The following is a 19,820-nucleotide window of genomic DNA, read 5'->3' on the forward strand; positions in this document are numbered from 1 at the left end:
CCTCCACTCACAAGATTAGGATCTAAGCAAGTTTGTGAATATATTAAAGGCTATGACTCTTAGACTCTTTTAACAATCAGGCTATAAATGAAAAGTTAACAAACAATTTTATGTTACAGCAAAATCATTAATAATAATAATTAAGTCGAGTGCAAAAAGTTTGAACTTATGTGTGAATATAATTCACTTTGGATTTTAATTTGGCGCTTTTGCACTCTTAATGCCTTCATTTTGTGCGCCCTTTAGCTGTTAAAGCAGATCATGCTGCCACATTTATCCACGTGCCAGGCAGCTGTAAATCTGTAAAACCTATTACATGGAATGCATTAGGCTGCATAAATATCTGCTGACTGTAACATAATTCAGGGCCTGGCAAAAGACATTACTGGCACACACGCACACACTGGGAGAGACACAGGCCGGAGTCCTTGGAATTATGGCTGATTTTGTGCTGCTGCTGTCTTTTTTCTTCGTGCTTCGACACTTAGCGCTTTTGCTGCGATATGCGCTTGGCTTTCCATTTTTGGCCCAAAAATTCACACACATAAGAAATTTCCTGCCTTCTTGGCACAGCTCAAAGGGGGAATGTGAGGGATTGAAAATTCCGTTGCTTAAGCTGCTTTTTATTTTGCCGGTAGATTAAACAATTCATTTAAAACACTCATGTTCAACTAGTTTGTAGATTGTCAGAATTTAACGTTTATTTTATGTTTTATTTGAGCTGATGAAAAGAGAGCTGTAGAGTATGTAGTTAACTTTAACAGCAATAGACGGTTTAATTGTACAACCAAATTTATTTTTATAATTAAATACATTTTATTGTAATTGAAACTATAAAATAGATGAATGCATTTTATCCCAGGACAGCAACATCAACATCTAACAAGATGAGCGCCGCTCACTTTGGCCGTTTTAGAGGCGGTTGCTCGTTAAAACGTTACCGGAGGCCTCCGCGGGGAGGAAGTGAGTCGACTTGAGACGCCTGATCAATAAGGATCGCGCTGGGTTTACCTTGTAGAAGCAGTCAGCAGCTGTGCCCTATGAGTTACGCCTCCATGGCCTCCATGCGATGTTATTGCGTTTATGGTTATTATTAAATTAATTTAAATCATACATTAGCTTCTCTGCATTGTTCGGTTCCTCGCAGTCAAACGAAGCCATCATGAGCTCTGGAAAAATATGCAACAAATTTGTTTGCTCTATTATAAATCACAAAATAGTTATTGTATAATGATCAAGAGAGTCGGTTGCCTTGGTTTGGCTGCTTTAAATAAAACAACTTAAATTTATTTGAAAACTAACACAAATTTATATAAAATAGCATGAAAGTATACATTAATTTTTTTTCAACCATGGCCCATTTTTTTGTAATATATATGATACAATGATATTATATATCATGTTCAAACTCAGCATTTTCCAGCTTCACTATTCTCAAATATCTGCAAAACCAAAAGGGCTATCCTTATTTTCCCGCTGCTTTCTAAAAGTGAATTTGTTTTAATAAGTGAATACAAGACAGTTTCTCATATACACAACATAGCTGCTCTAATAGTCCAATACATATCTAAACATATATATATATATATGTGTATTTAGTTGGTTAAACGGTCAACACGCGCTGCTTGAACCGAGCTGATTATAGACTATGGCCTTATGCCCTATGCCCTATGCCCAGTTGCCTTGCGGTCAAGTGTAGAGCAGACGGAACCCAAGAGTTTCGTGCAGCTGAGATTGTAACATTTTAATAGAAAAACAAAGGAATGAAAAAACATGGTTTAATAAAGTTACAACAAACTGGCGACTGGCCAAAAAAAAAAAAAAAAGGACAGAAGAAAGATGTGTGCCTCGAGTGCGTTGTGCGTTGTATCCTTTTTGTGTGTGTGCGTTGAGTGTTGCGGCAAAATGTGGCAGCCATGTCCAATTCACACCATGAGACCATTAAAATTCTAGAATGATGCAAAGCGCCTGCTTGTTGGTCAGCGTTTGGTCAACAGATGTGTTCTTGACTTGCCACAGAATGCCACTGGGCATCCTGGCCCTGTGCCTTTCTTTGTCCCTGTTCCCGTCCCTGTCCCGGCGTGTTTATAGGATTTGAGCCCGCATTTTAGTATGCTCGAGCACAACAAAAAAAATACACACGCACATGGAACGAACATTTTTGAAGTCCTAGCTAAAACGAAGAAAAAAAGGTTTGCCATTGTTTGTGAAAGGATTAAAGCGTTGGTTATGGTATCTACTTTTTCCTTGTTCACTTTTAATAGAGTCGTGTGGGTAAATATTTGTGCACCTCCTTCATGCGCTGAGGATTTGGCCTGGTCTGGTTGCCGCTCTGGTATTGTACCATGTACACCACATCCTGTGTGCTCTTGACGAATATTTTGAGTGTTGAGCCTAACAAGCGCCTATGAGGAGGGTCAACAGCAAGTCGAAAAAATTTTAAAATATTTTTTTTTTAAGTTTTTACCAGCTCTAGTCTGAGCCCGCAGCTCCTGGGACCGCAGCTTGATTGCTGTGCAGATGCCAATAAAGTGCTGACGACTTTTGATTAGGAATTGTCAAAAAATGCACAAGCTGATTGGCAAGGATTTCAATTGTCAATTTTCAATTGTTTCTATTCGAATTTTTGAGCCAATTGCGTGAATAAAATCATTTTTATATTCCAATTTAATTGAAATTCCAATTTAAGTGAAAATAGTTCGAGCGAGTGTCTAGATGTGTAGATTCTGTACCTATTTCCGAGAAGCTAATTTTAATTTCATATATATTAAGCTCAGTTATCTCCTTGGCTTATGCAGACAATAATTAGACCAAAGCCTTTGCTTGCTGCCACTAATTGCCTTGTCCCGAATCGCAAGTCGCAATGAATACCAGATTAATGAATAGCTCATAAATATATACACACTTATGCGAGAATGTATTTGTTGTGCCATGAATGCCATGAAGTGCCATGGGCGTGTGTCTAATGAGTAGAATTGATATAACAAACATTCATATATGCATTGCATAAATTAGTAAAATTAAACTTGAATCTCCCTTTAGTCAGCCTGTTTGCAGTTGCATGGGCAGAAAATTCCTTGGCCTGTTTGCTCTGTGGCTTCTGTCCGACTTCTGCATGAATAATGGCTACCATATTTGGATAACAAAGTACAATTGATTGGATGATTTTAATGAAAATTTAACTCGGCTACACTTAGTGTGCCGACCTTTCTGGCTGAGTGTTAAATGGCTTCTGCCCTTGGCAGGCCATTTGTTATGTGAATAAAATTGTCATACAAATTGGCATTAAATTTTGCACATTTAACATGGCCTTAAGGCAGAAACTCACACACGCACACTCGGGAAGTATCTAAACTGTAGTTGGGAATTTCATAAGTGCAGATACAATACTTGAATATTTCAATTTAAAATTCCTTACGTAGTTAAGGCAAATACACATTATTCATTTTTCTCACCAACGTTTTGCTGATTCATTTTGTTCAGCTTTGGTATTTGCTAAATTCATTTAGTTTTCTCAGGCCTCGTGCTGAAATGGTTTTCTATATATGCAGCCTTCTATAAGACCGACAGGCTGGTTGACATTAAACAATGCGGGGTTTGAGCCTGTCTGTGTGCGCAGGATATGTGCCGGCACGTCCGACTTTAACGCCCCTCAGGCTGACAGTTGTTACAACATGAGGCAGGGCAAGAGTTTGACCGGAGAAAGCCTCATCCTTGCCTTCATGTGGCATCTCAACATATGCCAGGAGCTGATAGAATAGCGTTTGTCTGTTTTTTTGTAGTAGTACAAATATATTTTTGAGAATGTAATTAAATTTGTAACTCAAGGAAGAAGTTTGTCTTGTACTCTTGTAATATTTGAACTTGAAGACAAATCCTTAAATGTGCTTCATGCTCCGTGATATCCTAGAATTATGCACTTGGGTACGTAAACCACTTAATGCTTGTCAATATGCCCAGGCAAATCCTTGAAGCTAAGCGCTGCATTTTAGAAATTCCAGAGCTGGGAAAAATACTTAGATAAAAACGAAAAATGACTTGACTGGAAAAACATTTATTTATAGCGAGCAGCGGCCAGGCAAAAAGTGCACTAAACGTGACAGGAGGAAGTTTTTGAGCTTTTGCATTTCACGATGCTGACGTTGCCTTCAAGTTGAGCCAAACTTCTAAGTTAAAGGACACTTTTGAGTTTTGCGGTTCGAAAGGAAACTGATTTAGAAGTTCCTGTGGATAGCTGGACCAGAAAAACTTAATGCCGGAAAATAAATGCGATAGACGAAAACAAGTTTCTGACGTCAACGATTTGGCAAAAAATTTGCACTGCGTTTGGCAAGCTAATTTTTGTTTTCAAAGCTACGATTCAATCTTACAATTTAACTATTAATTATAATTGGATATATCTTGATACGATTATATTATAATTGAATATTATGTATAATTGAGAAGAGCATCTAGATAATATGGATTGATAATAATGAAGTATATTTTTCATATATTTTTTGTTACCCTATATTCTTTATGGCTGACTTACAATTCCCTTTCAATTCCATTTCAAACTATTTAAGGGAGCTTGACAAGAAATTTCAATATGTCAAGAATTCGAATACACGAGAGAGTTCTTACGGAAAAATTTAGAAGAAAATAGAAATATATATTTTTTTGCTCAAACTAGAAATTAGAAATATTTATCAATATATGTGAATAGCTTGAAAAAAGTTTTAACAAAAACCATTTGATTGCTTTCTTGATTAGAAGCACATTTTTCAACTGTCCGGTAAAGTTTTTTATCTTCTTGCCTCACATTTACCGAAAAAAACCTAACCCATAAGTTTATAAATTGCATTCACCTCATATTAAGCATCTTAATAAACTTTTGGGCGACATGTTAAGACTCAGCTGTAGCTGAGGCTTCGCTATTTGAAGAGAAAGAGAAAAAATAAAAATCTGAACTGAGCCATAACTTTTCATTCTTTTCCTTGACGTTGGCAGGATGCGTTTTTGCACCGAAGACATCATTTTTTTTTTTGTTTTTTTTACGACTTTGTTGTTTGTCGCTTGCGGCGAAAGCCTTCAAAGTATCTTGAGCTTCCTGGGTTTATAATGAGTTCGGTCTATGTGGACCTTTCATTTCAGCACTATGGCACTATTTTTGTTTCTCTCACTTTTGATGTCGTCACTGCCGCATTCATGTCTCGCCCTTCACCCCTCACCGCACACCTAGCCACATGCCGCTGCAGAGCAGTGCTTGTGTGTGTGCACAACCCGTGAAAAATATCTTAATGTGCAGGGTGTGCTGACAGCTGAAAGAAGGATTTAAAAACTTTTTTGCGGTCTGGCAGCACTGCACATGGTGTAACTTCTTGTAGGTGTTGTTGTCGTCGCTTCTATGGTGAAATCGCTTTATTTCCGTATCCTGCAGCATGCGCTGAAGGACTTGTTGTTTTTTCCACCTTGCAAGTGTTTGTGCCTTTATTTTCGCCAAGGACAGTTGGGATATAAACTTAAAGCTTTCGTATGGGAATTATTGATAGCTTAACTATTAAATTAATGGTGAAGCATTTATTTATGTATTTAAATTTTAAATACTGCTTAAACATAAATTGCACATAATATATTTCTCTTGGATATTTATGTAAAAAATAAATAGATTAGCCCCAGCAAAGTTACATAAGACCAAGAATTGGTCTGTCGTGCAACGGGGCGAAAATGAATTGTTGTTAAAAAGGAGGAAGGGCTGCTAAGCGGGCAAAAATGTGTGCATAAATGTACCGCTTCGTGGTCATAAAGCGTATTTCTGGCATTTTATTGCGGTTATTCATTCAAATTAATTAGCAACGAATTGCTTGGCACTGGTGCAAAGGAATAGAGAATTATTGCCTTGGATTTTATAATTGTTGCCACAACTCTTTGCGAGCTTAAAGAGCATGAAAATTTATTTACCAATTTCCTTGCAATTAATTTAAACAGTTTCTCTCCTTTGCACCAATTAGCAGATCTGCGATGAGGAAAATGATGTTAGAAGTGCACTCGTAGGTAGAGATGACTTCGAGCTGAATTCTATTTTAACGGGTCTTACCATAAATGGAAAACATGCACGATACGAAACGATACGACGCGATACTAATGTGAAAACATATTCGTGCTTGATCGCGTTGCTCGTGTAAGTCGTGTTGAGTTAAGCCCTTTTCAATTTCTATGATGAAAGCAAACACGGCACGCGCCCAACTCTAATTATATGCGGCAGCGTGCAGTGTTTTTTCTAGCTTACGGCTCTTGTTTTCATTTTAATTGCCCCTGCTTGTGGAATAATACTCAATGTGTGCTGTGCCAGCTGCAGTGCATATAATTTTTCATTTAAAAAATGTAAGTAGCACGAATACACAAACTCACACCCACGCCCCACACACACACACACATACACACACATGTTCATTCACAGAGGTACTTTTACGGGCCACTTGAAGTCATTGCCTGTTGGCCGAGGTGCACTTTAAGTTTCCACCGAACAAACAAACAAACACTAAAATGGCCGACTTGAGCCAGTGAAAAATGTGAAAAATGCGATAAAGCACGTGGAAAGTGCAAAGAAAAAAAAATTTGCAGAAATACAATAAATAAATGTATATAGAAAGGAAGTCTCTCTCTCGACAGCGCCTAGCGCAAAGTTTGACTTGCAATATTACTTACCCGCTTCGCCAAGTTTTGTAGTTCGCTGCATATGGGTGCAGAAGTGCTCGTACTCGCCGCTAGATGGCGCCTGTGTAGTTTTCATTGCCTGCATGTGCTTGGTGAACGCGCCAACAATGGCCGCCATTCGATCGAAGGCAATCACATTGATGTGGCCATTTTGTAAACTGCAAGTAGTAGTAGAGGGGGGAAACAGTTGTTGCAAATAATGTACTATAAAAGGCAAAACGGTTAGCGGCCTGTTCACTGTGTGTCGGGCCCGCTAAAATATGCACGGCTCCAATTTAATGCATATTTCACTCTCCTATGCAGTGCAGCTATTAAAATCAGTGGCTGCTCGGTAATTGTGGGTTCGAATGGGCAATTTATGTGCACGCATCATGTCGAATGCACGATTTGTGATATGCTTAAGCCTGGGCATGAATTTGCTGCTGGCCAACTAAATAGCTCCACAAAATGCAATATTCCAGTTAATGAATATCGCACATCTTCAATGTGAACTGAGCTCGACTAAATTTGATTGACGAGTGTGTAAAAATTAGTGTGTTGTTCAAACTTTAAGTGGCTTTCATTTCGGCTGATGAGGCTTGTGGTTTTTTTGTAAAAGGCGGGTATAAATTGCAATTATTCATAACACTTTTGATACAATTTAAAATTAATTTTCGTTAACATTTTCGTTTATTTCGTATTTGTGAGGTCCAAATGACATCCAATGGGGTTTCATGTATTCAGAAAATTAATATTTTATTTGCGCTGCTATTAAGTAATTTTGTGCAAAAAGTGTACAAATTTTGGGTTTTATTTGTGGGTAAATGTTAAGTGTTTGCTTTTATGTGAAATTTGCAGCTTTAAATGGGTTAATCGAATAATCGCCTGTTCATATTTCATGGGGCACGTAGCTTAATATTTCCTTTATAAGTATTTAATCGTTTATTTATTAAAAGTGTTAAAGAAATTTGTTGGCTAAGGCCAGAGTAGGCCCAATGTGGTTTATTCTTTACACAGATTTTGATTGATTGCAGCAATATGTATAAATAGATATTTATGATTATTTATTCAACTTTTTATTGTGCACTTTTTACCACGCAGTAAGTTAATTTTTTACGATTAAATAAGAATACATAAATAATTTGCGCAAAGGCCATATGCATACATGATTAATATGCATGAACATGTTTTCATCCGTGTCATTTACACTTGAAATTATTTCAAACATGATTATTTATTTTTCCACTCTGTGGTTAATTAAATAAAAGCAACACTTCACATGGAGCCAGTCAAATTTGTGAATACAACGTGACGTATGCGCAATATTAATCATGCGAATCGTTGGCAAAAAAGAGGCTATACATTTTTTGTTTGTTTTATTTTTGCAGACTTTTCGTTTAATTGAATCAATAGGAGAAAACAGGTAAAGTGGGATGGATAAATGAAAAACTCACCGCTGCAAACAGTTTTCTCGTTCGGCCAGTGCCAATTTAACAATATCCGCAAACACTGGAATAACAACCCAATCATTGGGCTTGCCACAAATAGTTGCTGCTGTTGTTGTTGTTGTTGTTGTTATTGGTGGTATTGCTGTGGCCTCGGCTGCTTCCACAGTGTTGTTGCCAGACGCTGGCACCTCTAACGATGGCTTCTCCAATGATGCTGGCATTGCATTGAAACCGGAAATGCCAACTGGCTGCCCACTGGTACTTGTCGAAGGCTGCTCATCCAAATCTTCTAGGGCAGTGGATGTTGAGGATGTTGTTCCTGTTGCTGTTGCTGATGTTGTTGTTGTTGCTGCTACTACTTCTACTACTGCTGCTGTTGCAGATGATGTTGATGATGAGTTTTCCGTTATCGATGGTGATGCGGCCTTAGGCTGCTTATCAGTCTTTAGACTATGCTGCTGCTCATTAAGAACAATTGCCTGCTTCTGCCATAAATGTCCGTGTCCTTCGGCATGCCGTTGCATGCAATCCAATTGTTGACATGTCACTTGCAATTTGCTCCACTGTAATAAAATGGAAATACGTACATAAATGAACAGTCTGTCTACATGTGACTGGTGTGTGTACTGTGTGTGCGCTGTATTCCATCCAAATGGAAAATATCTTTAATTCGTTTTATTTTTGTTATTTGTGCCTTGTTTCGGCGCGCTGTAAAAGTTTATGGTTTTGTTTTTGCGCCAGTTTTATGTCTGTAATTTGCGCTTAAGCTTTCTATCGCATTTTATGGTGCGACATTTGGCATTTGCCTTAGATAAGATTTTAATTTGGATATTCTTAAATGGGACAATAATTACAGGAAATGTTAAGTTCAAATTTAGTATAAAAGGCAATCTTTATGTCTTTTTCATTTTATTTTATTTACATCATTTTAATCGTTATTTTGCAACTTTTCCGTTTTGTCTAGAAAATATTTTAACGCCCTTTAGACTTGATTCAATTCCTCGGTAGTAATCAAAAATGTGCATGTACCAGAATTTTTGAGTGCAATTTTTATGTTCTATACTGACATATTTATGGTTATTTCCTAGTCATAAACATTTCAGTAGACTTTACACGCAACTGCAGAAAATATAACAAAAAAAAAAAATGCATAAACCACACACCCCCTGCTGTTACAAAAACCTTGCGTAGGTCTGTGAATTTATGCAATTCCGTTTAATTTTTTCATGCAACCATTTTTTGTTCGTCCTTTGGGCATTGTGCAATTTACTCTTTTCAAACAACAATAACAACACAAAAAGGTGAAATGAAAAGAATTCTCAACCTGCATTGCACAATGAATAAAATATAAGCCAAAAGGCATTTAAAGTATCAAAAGTTGACGCAAGTGAATTCCTCATTTTCAACAGAAGAGTGTCAAACGAGGGCCCAGCACAGAGAAAGAGCATCCATTAACTAATTACAAAAATTGTTTTTAAGAACTAGCTTCATTTGCCACCGAATGAATAGTGAACGTCGAATTCCCCATTCAGGCCTTTGCGGGCAAGATGCCAAGTATATAAAAAACAACTAAGAGGTTCTAGTCGAGAGCTCCCGGCTAGGGGATACCCTGAACCCTCTTCTTCCAACATCAAATGCATATTTATATTCTATTTTAGAAGCTATATGTCAAGTTTGGTGACTCTTGCTCTTATTATTTACCAAAATTGCCCAAAAAACAGGATATCGATATAGATTTTTATCGATTTCTTGGAAACGGAGTAAGTTATCGATTATCGGAAACAAACTCGATCTGCGCAGGCACTAGGACGACCTACATCTACAGACGGACATGGCTAGATCGACTCGGCTATTGATGCTGATCAAGAATATATATACTTTATGGGGTCGGAGATGCTTCCTTCTGCCTGTTACATGCATTTGGATTTTGCACAAATACAATATACCCTTATACCCATTTTTAATGGGTTCAGGGTATAAAAAACCTAAAAAACAAAAAGGAAAAATATAATTTTAATAAAAAATGTGCCAACGCAGCGTGGGCTGATGGTATTGCGGTTACTTGGGCGTGGTTATCCGTTTTCCTATTCTTTTCCTATTTATGTGCTTTTATAACTGATGACCGGCAGTTATATAAATTCAGATATAAATTATGTCTTTTGAAATTTTTTACTTATATTTAATTTGTGATTTCAAGAAAGAATGCTCCCATCAATTGCGTTAGCAAGCGGAAATGTGGAATGAAGCTACATCAGGAGAAATTTTTAAACGAGCAACTCTTGGAATTAAATTTCAAATTTCAGCGAACAATGCTTGCAATCAACAATCATTTTGAACTAAAAGTTAAGCTTGAGAGCTTTCTAGCTGTTCAGCTATTTTTTTTTTTTATTGGTGAAGATTTGCCATTTTATTGATGTACCATAATTTCACACGAATTTATCTGTTGGATGAAAATAAAATAAGAGTCAAAAAAAATAATATTCCTTCCTTAAAAACAGGCTTTGGTTTTTATAAATTTTTGTTAGCCTTGCCCGCGGCAAGTTTTATGCTTAAAATTATAGATCTAAGTTCTTCACCGAGATTCTGCCCGTAAATATCCCAATTTAAATCATCTCCCATCCCACATTTGTTTATTTAAAATATGAATATGCTCAGCTATTAATACTATTTATTATTAATACCTTAGTAAATTAATTATATCTTTAGTTAATTCACTCACCGTTATTTTGAGTCTGGCTATGGCCGGCGACTCGAGTGATTCTAAGATTGCCGTGGCACTATTGTAGTTGCCCACAAGTAGACAATATTGGGCTACCCCACTCCAGAGCTCCACTGTTCGGCTACGGTCTTCAATTCCGGTGCACTGAAAATCAAGTTGTCAGATGTTGTTTGCATATGGAAGTTAGTTGGACGGCATTACAATAGAATATGCGGACCACGTGACTTTACTAAAACTTTAACGAGTCACTTACACGGCCAACTGACAAACTGTCGATGGGGAAAGTTACGAGCAGCATAAATTATATGCCAGCTCGTCCTATTTGACTATGCAAACACATGCGGCACATGCGTCGGTCGGTCCATCAAGGGACACGTAGCCCTGCATATTTGACAAGCATGGGATTTTAATTCAATCCGCAGGGTCTAAGGCATCATTCGTTACGTTTAACTTGGCCGACCTGGACGCGTGACACAGAGCATGCAGAGTTGGCAATAAGCTCACCTGCAGTATTTCATTGCAGACAAACAGACGCAGACGTGCCGACCAGTCCAGATACGTTTCCAGATTGCAGGTCTTCTTTGGATCCTGGGCACCCGGTGGTCCACCCGATGATATAGGTTGGTCCCATTTCTTCTGCGGGTGGGAGACGAATAGTCGAGACAATTTGTTGTTTTAATCATGCGAGGCGTTCAATGGGCATAGTTAATGCCGGTGCTTATATTAAATTCATATTCTTGTCGAGGGGTATAAGTTTTTGACAATATCATCAAATTTAATATATTATATTATAAGCCCTGCATCTACGATATTTTATCTAATATAATATGCATCATGTATTAAATTACGATAAATTATAAAATTATGTTCATTTAAAATACCTCTCTTAACAAATATCTTACTCTTTAGAATACTCGATACTATTAATAATTAAAGGGTATTTTTTAGATCCTACCTGTTTATCCAGGAGCACCATGCTGCTGCACTGCACAAACTCCTCTGGTCCAATGTGCTTGGCCAATTTCTTTTCCAGTCGGCACAATATTTGCGCATATTGAGTGGCTGTTGGGCAGTTGATTGGAGCAACGAGCTGAGCCAAAGAACACCAACAAGTCGGTAATGCAAATGATGTGGGGAAACACACAGAGCTCACCTTTTCGTTGTTGGTCTGGCAGGCACGCAGATCGGCCTCGTGTTGTTCTAAATCAGTCAGGCGTTGAAGTAAGGCACTTAGTACTTGGGAGACAACAACTTCCAAATGCGAATCGGAACATCTACATCAATTGGCTCGGTTACATGTTGAGAGTTCAACTAGTTGGGCTTGCACTCACCTAGCAACGATATGTTTTACATGGCTCATCATGCGCTCGTCACGATAATCGTATGGAAACTTCTGCGTCCACTCGGCCAGGAGGGCAACTAATGTCTCCAAGCACTGGCCATCGGCTACCGATGCCAACAGTTTGCCGAGCAGCTCATGGGGTCGCAAGAACAGACGTGATGATAATAAGAACGAGAACAGAAATTCCTGCAATAGATAAACACAAGTGCTATATTAGTGTAACTCAAATAAACCCACAGCCAGAAGTGGAATTCCCTTAGCCTTATGACACATAATGGGTGGGAGAAAAGTATTCCATTAGCTTCATTTGTTGGCTATCGCCCTGGCTGAAGGGCTATGCGTTGTCAATTCGCTTGCAAAGAACTAATTATTTTTGCTCTTTCTGCTTGTGGTTTTTTCCTTGCCGCAGGAATGTCGCTCCCTGTTACTCTCTCTCTCTCTCTCTCTCTATCTCTCATTCTATCTGTCTCTGTTTGTCACTCTGCACTTTGTTCATTGGATTATAAGCTTATCTGCCTTGGACTGCTTTATAGGGTTGAATACTATCTGTTTGTTTTTGGCGTTCGCTTGTGCCAACAAATTAGATTTTTGGCGAGGCTTGTAGTTGCTCTCTTTAAGAAATCATTAAATTCATGTGTCTGTGCTTTGAGTGCAGTATATTCAATTTTTATTTTGGCATTTAATTATTTTTCTTACCTTGTCGAAATCAATGACATTTTTGGGATTGAGCACCTCAGGGAATGAGTCTATTGGGCCGGAAACTATTTTACCATTTATGTACATGATGCCGCCGGAACCCAAAACAGAGCTCTGCAAACAAATCGTCAATAAATATTCAGAATATTTATGCAAAAGCTAAAACAATTTACCTCAAAGCTGATATCACATAGACTGCGCTTGTGCGTATTTTTGGGCACATCATATTGAACAGGATCGTCTTTTTTTGCGAGCGGCTGCATATGTAAATTAATCATAAATTATAAATAGCATGAATCACAAGATTTCTACTCTTTTTCCACCTTGAAATGCTGTAGTCCCAGCTCCAAATCATGTGCGTTTAGCTGCTCCGCGCTGTGACGACGTCGCAGGCGCATACCCTCGTTGGCAAATCCCAGCTCCAGTCCAAGGCTGCCAGGCTGTGCTGCTTCCGTACTCGAGCTGCTGGCATTGAGCAGGAAAATGCCCATATCCGGCTGAGCTGTGGCATCCAGCTCGAGGCCACAGTAGACATCGTCAGCGCTCGTCTCGCTATCGGAGCTGCTCTCCTGGCATCTGCTGCGTCTTCTGCTGCGGTGACGCTGTCGATGGCGGCGGCATTTGTCCTTATCGCGATCCCGTTGACCACGCGACTTTTGCAGCACGGTTTGCTTGCAACGCGTGCCGCAGACAATGGCTGATATCTTACTGGCATAAAAGTACATCGCCATGTGTCACGTTCTGGTTGCCGCCCGTAGCACGGTCATGTGTGTTTGGGTTACCTGGCTCTAGCTAAGAATTGGGTTGTGCGATATGCGTGTTAAATGCACAAGCACGCCCTGAACAGCTGGAAGGCTGTCGATGCTGGAATTTGGAATGCAGGTAATGCTATCTTCCACCGCACGTACCTAAAATTCGTCAGGTGCGTGTGCAATCACATTTCATTTGCGTTGTGCACACATTTTAAAGTTGAGCATTCCTCCAGTTCCTGAAATGATCCAAAAAATTTGTAGCAGCTTATGACTCGCTGACGCGGCAACAAGTCAGCACTGCGGTCAATCGAAGCACATTACTCATACGTCGTGTGGCTCATAAAAACACACACTCACACACGCACACACACACAAGCACACGCCAGCAAGCTCTGAGTAAATCACATCCGTTAGGCTAGGACTATTATCCCTTTGGGACCACTTGGCACTCATCAAGCCACAGATTTCTCCGAAGTGCGTGTGCGTGCGCTTGTGTGTGTGTATGCGCTATCAATAAGGGCGGAACTTTTGGGGGTGGACAGCCTTTCAATTCAATGTTTTGCCATCAACTTTGCCCGATAGGAATCATTGAATCTCTGCCGATGTCCGGAAATCTGCTACAAAAAAAAACACATCGTTTCCCATGGACACATTTATAGTTCAACTGTGTGTGTCTTTCATGTTCCAACTTTAGCTCGAATGTTGCCATAAATGTTATTACTTGGCATAAAAAACATTTTGTCTTTAATTAACAACCAATGCAAATAGGCTTAAAAAATATTGATTATAAATATAAATAGATATAACGCAGAAAAAAAAACCTATTGACAATTGGAAAATAGAGAAAGCAAAAAAACTATTGAGATATTAATGCGTCCAATCCTTAGATTAGATTTGAGTACACAGACACTTCGCAGAACTTTTACCTGCACGCAATAAAAATCACCTGCGCACAAAAGCCACCCGTTTCATGACATATTTCATAATATATTCATAAGCTTGGGCATGAGTGTATTCAGAAAATGAACACATGCGACTGGCAGTACATATTTATTTATGACTTATGTGTTTTTTCTTATTATTTACGCTCACACCTGTCCAGCTGCTTATTCAAACACACTGCTGATAAGTTAAATCAAATACAGATTTTCATATTCAAGTGATTCGAGCGGCAGACGGTTAATACTTTTTGATAGATTAAGTACAGAAGGGCTTTAGCGTCAAGCCGGCTATAAATTAGCGAATATCATATTTGGTATCGCAGCACAAACAAACTATATATTAGAAGTAGCTATTTATAACTTTTATCAGAACCAGCTTGTGAACAGCTCTGATTGTTAAAAAAAAAATAAATAAATAAATGGCTGGTCTAAATGTGCAAGGATATTATGGAAAAAACAGTTGTTGCTTGGTTCTTCTTCCAACTTTATCTACATCTATATATTTACACATTTACATATTGTGTAGCCTACATTTCGGGGCTGGACATTCTGATGCTCAAGCGAGCACATAACTCATGATATGATATGTGCCATAAGGTTGTATACGTTACGCTGGGCACGCTGCCAAACTTTCCCCTTTTCCGGTTTGCAAAAAAAAAAAGATTGGCAATAAATTAATCTTATGACAGAAACTTATTAAAATTCCAATCATGCTTACGGCGAACTGCGTGCTCAACATGTCGTGAGCCTGAAAAACAGGCGGGGTTAAGAAAATATATACATTGCTTGGCTGATTCTGTCGCAGGGCCTGTTTTCAATTTGAATATTGACAACGCACTTGTCCAGCATTAAGGCAGATAATCCCATCTCAACTCATTTCAATATTTTCTCGTTTGGTTGCACAACAAAACAAAAATATCTATTGACCTGACATTATTTGATGCTGTGTCAACGCCTTCGGCATTGTCTACACTTTTACGCCCGAGAGCACGGAAAATATCAATCAATTATATATTGTGTGCATATTATCTGACACAACTTGTCCAGTCGAAGTCGTAGAAGCTTACATAATTGGGGGCAAATGGTAGTGTGCGTGTCGTTGCCAATTTAGTGAAAGTCTGAAACATATTTGTTGCAAATGACTTCGCCGTGACTATATAAATATTAGATAAGCTCCGTTAGCCAACATTTTCGCTGAGTTATGTGAGTGTCCGTACGGACAAGTTTTTTCAGCAGAATTTCTGTGCCTACTTCATCAATGATAAGTCGTGTGTGCGATATTTGCGTTGGTCATAAAAAAATGTATTAAAGCTCTGGTTGCATGTCAGTCAAATTTTTTTAAACTGTTTATTTTTTTGCATGTTGAAACATGCATAATAAAATTAAAGAGAATTGTGCTTGTAAAGTGTTTGTTTTAATCGGAGTAGTTATTTGTATCCAATTGACAGCAATAATAAATAAATTGAATTTGATGAAGTTGAATCGAATTATTGTTGAATAACATTTTAAATTAAATTTCTGAGTAATTACCCGAATCATATTTTGTGGCCAAAAAAAAAAAGAAAGTATTGACTTTTTCATAATATTGCAACAATTCAATATATATAAAATATTTAAATTTAATAATATTTTAAATTTGCTATCAAATATAAAAATGAGGTACAAACTGAAAACTTTTGATTGAACATTTTCGATTTTTATCTCCAAACTTGTGGCAAACATCAACAAGAAATCATTATGTTTGTCAAGAACGACAGCAGCTGTTGTAAATTTCTTAAATATATTAGCATAAAAGTGAAGCGGATGAAAGTGAACTTATGCTGACGATGTTGTGAACAAGCAGAGCAGCAACTACGCCAACAAACAACAACAATCAGTAAACACAAGATAATAACAAGAAATTATGTAATTTGTCTTAGAAAATGTAGCAGGAAGAAAAACTTTTCCAGAAATTAATGATAAATGTATTTGTTTTTGAACTCGTACTATGCAATTCTTCTCCTTTGACTGCTTGCACTTCTTGAGAACGTTGTTGACAGGAGATTTTCATGCCATATTTGAGAAGTGTATTTGTTTCTTGATGCTTTGCAGTTTTTTTTTTTTTTTTAATAAAATAAAGCCTGAGAGTGCTCGTAGCGCAATCTGTTTACAGTTTTGCAGTTTCAAGAAAATCGTGCAACACATTTCGTTGATACTCATGTATTTTTTGGGGTTTCCGCTTTGTCGGCACTCGTATTTGTTGTGCTTTCCGCTCTGTCGATTATCTGCATTTGCTGTGTCTCACATTTTACTTGACTTTATGTTCCATTTGATTTTATTTGTGATGCTAACTTTTTCTCCTTTTTCTTAGCCTTTTTTGTTTTATATTTATTTGCCAAATGTTTTCTATTTTTCATTTGAATTTTACTTATTTCAATCGGGTCGTACCCACTCTTATCTCATTTCAGGCGCAGTTTGTCTAAGTTGTTGAAACAATGTACAATAATTTTAGATAAAAGACGCAGGAACTCGCCTTCGCTTATGCGATGCGATCGACAATTAAAAAAATCATTTTGTCACCCTTGTTGCCAACTCAACATCTGGAATGCTTGCTGCTTGTTTGTTTGCACAAGTTCTTGACAATCATCATTTGAATTAGATTTAATTAGCGTTTTTTGTTTGTTTGTCTTTGCCTTGGCCCCCGAGGGAGAAATTGAGTGCTAATAAAAGTTAAAAAGTTCTAAAAGTTTCATTGACTTTGTCTAGCCCTCATTCCATTCAAACTCTTTTAAGAATTTTTGGCTTTAAGGCGTAAGCGAAATGCACCTTTAACTACATTTAACAGTTTGTCCCTGACACATTTTTTGATGCGTCGGCTACCTTTACAGCTTGGCCAGCAAGTTTTAAAAGGCTCAGTAAAAACGGTTGCCAATTTAACTTATCAAGAAAAGACAATATTAAAATTTTAGCTGACTTGCGGCTGTCCATAAAAATATAAATGTGCATCGAAAATGTTGTTAACGTGAAATGTGGAAAACACAAATTCAATTTAATACAAATAAATAAAATGAGAACCTAAAGCTTAAAAAGATAGATATTACAATATGTCACTTAATTGAAATATTTTATTATTTTAGCACTTATTTTTGTAAAGATTTGACATATAAGACACATATACTGCAGCACTAAATTCTACGCTCGAAAGTAATAATAAAAATTAGGCTGTGCTGTGTTTCTAATTTATGCACAAGCATTCACGAAAACATTTTGTTTCACAGACACACACACTCACAGATGTCATTAATAATGCCAAAAGTATATTATATTTGTATAGCGACATAAGTTGAATTTCTTCGATTTACAAAACAAGTTTCCATTTCACAGAAGCTGGGTTACATATCTTTATAAATGTGCGTGCGATATGCGCCATATGCGTATTTATTGCAGATAATACGGTTTAATCGCGTGTTGCATACTTACTGGCGCAAGCGGTTGGAATGAGCCGTTTTTTTTAAAATTATTTTTATTGTTGTCGCAACCGACTCTTGACTGTAGCCGACAGCTGTGCTTTTTATTGTTTTCACCCTTTGAAGACCATTTAAATATTTTGTATTGTATTTGAAAACCTGAATTCTTTGATTTATTTATTTCCTATTTCTTCCACCACATTTTTGAACATTATAATTTTCACTGATTTACATGATTAGGCTGGGACGTAACTGAGATTTACAGCGGCATCTGCCATCTCTCAGCAAGTTTTAGTCGCGTTGATTATTCTTAATTAATTTATAAATTTTTTTAAATTTCTATTAAGTTCTTTCACTCTACAAGCTGAACGCCCTTAAGCAACCGCCAAACGAATCGCACACTTTGAAAGTAGACAATGAACTAAATTTGGCATATCTGTTGTAGCTGCTTTTGTAGTTGGAGTGCCCGACATTGGCGTTACAGATTGGTTGCATGCTGAAATTTCTGAAGGAAATTCCTCAATATGGATGTGAAAACAAGTTGCAATACAGCAATTCTCTTGCAACATGTTGCGTGATGAACAAGCCAGCAAGATGTTCGAGACACTTGCCCCGCCTGCATCCGAATTTTGGCCCAACTGTTGTAGCTGCTGTGTCCAACATTGGGTTTTCCTGCTTCCTTACTGGGAAATTATCTGAAGGTATTTTCAAATAAGAGATGCCAACAAGTTGCAATGCAACATCTGCTTTCTGCAACGTGTTGTAGATGCTCGAAATATAAGTTCGAAATAATAATGGACAAATTATGAGCATAATAAGTCGACCCATGTCAAAATTTTAACGCTTACAAATTTTGGTAGACACACGTGTGTCTCTTTGTTAAGTAAATAATCCGTCACAGAAGCCAAGTTTAACCCTGCCAAGTAACTGATATCTTTGTTTACACAACTACGTTGCCGACTGTCTGGCATTGCTTTTTGCCCGACTGGCTGCATTGTTTATTGCCCCAACCACGCTTTAATATAAAACAGCTTCATCTAGCTGAATAGGTTTCCCTACTATCTAAATCTAGAGTTTCATACCCTTGTAGAAGACATTGCTATTATGTATAACGTGTAGATGGGGACATCTTCGATCCTGAAAGATATCAGTATCAGATTGCCATCAACAGTTGAGTAGATATAACCATGCTCGTCTGTCCATTTGATTTGAGGCTGTATAAATGTTAACTAGTCTCATGGTTTTAAATCTGTTGTCCTTAAAGTTCATATACTACTTCAAGATTTTGAGCTTTCGAAACAATTGAAATTTTGTAGAATTTTAAAGGTTCTAAGATTATGAATTGTTTTTAAACATGCTTTTAAAAACGAGCGAAGATTCATTTTTAGACCCGTGTTTTTTGTTGAACAAAAACATTATTTAACTAACTTCCTGTTCCTTTTCGGTGCTTTGGTTTAAGCAATTAAAATCGTCGTCTACTAAGTTTTCTCTCGGCTTAACTGAACTCTGAAGTGCAGTCATTTGAGGCAGCTGCACATACATATGTTTAATCCCTTGAAAATTCACATGTCACTCGGCTGGGCTGCTGGCGCTCAGATAGCCGATATACGAATATATGCATATAATTTCGATATGTATGTATTCGAACTGCATACCCTGGCACTGTGTCTAATCCAAATTCAATTGCTTAATCCAGCATGACTGGCAGCGACTAGAGGCGACTTTGAAAGATGGCTGATGGACTGATGGGTTGATGCTTGGCGGTCCATTGGACTGATGTTTCTTCATTGACAATGCTGCC

General features: G+C 37.7%; 1 protein-coding gene across 1 annotated transcript; it reads right to left on the reverse strand.

Annotated features, from left to right (window-relative positions):
• Window positions 1-772: 772 nt before the first annotated feature.
• On the reverse strand, window positions 773-18,359 carry LOC115758735. Its single transcript, XM_030699485.1, has 12 exons — window positions 18,033-18,359; window positions 13,204-13,868; window positions 13,054-13,137; window positions 12,881-12,994; window positions 12,174-12,370; window positions 11,996-12,116; window positions 11,798-11,932; window positions 11,347-11,478; window positions 10,843-10,986; window positions 8,130-8,686; window positions 6,688-6,854; window positions 773-1,169 (listed from the first exon to the last, which is right to left on the reverse strand). Exons 2-12 carry the CDS (start codon window positions 13,609-13,611, stop codon window positions 1,099-1,101), a joined length of 2,130 nt encoding a protein of 709 aa, XP_030555345.1. The 5' UTR covers window positions 13,612-13,868; window positions 18,033-18,359; the 3' UTR covers window positions 773-1,098.
• Between the last annotated feature and the right edge of the window lie 1,461 nt (window positions 18,360-19,820).

The sequence above is a fragment of the Drosophila novamexicana genome, unplaced genomic scaffold (genome assembly GCF_003285875.2).
Source record: "Drosophila novamexicana strain 15010-1031.04,08,12 unplaced genomic scaffold, DnovRS2.1 tig00000193-arrow-pilon, whole genome shotgun sequence".
Classification (NCBI taxonomy): Eukaryota; Metazoa; Arthropoda; class Insecta; order Diptera; family Drosophilidae; genus Drosophila; species Drosophila novamexicana.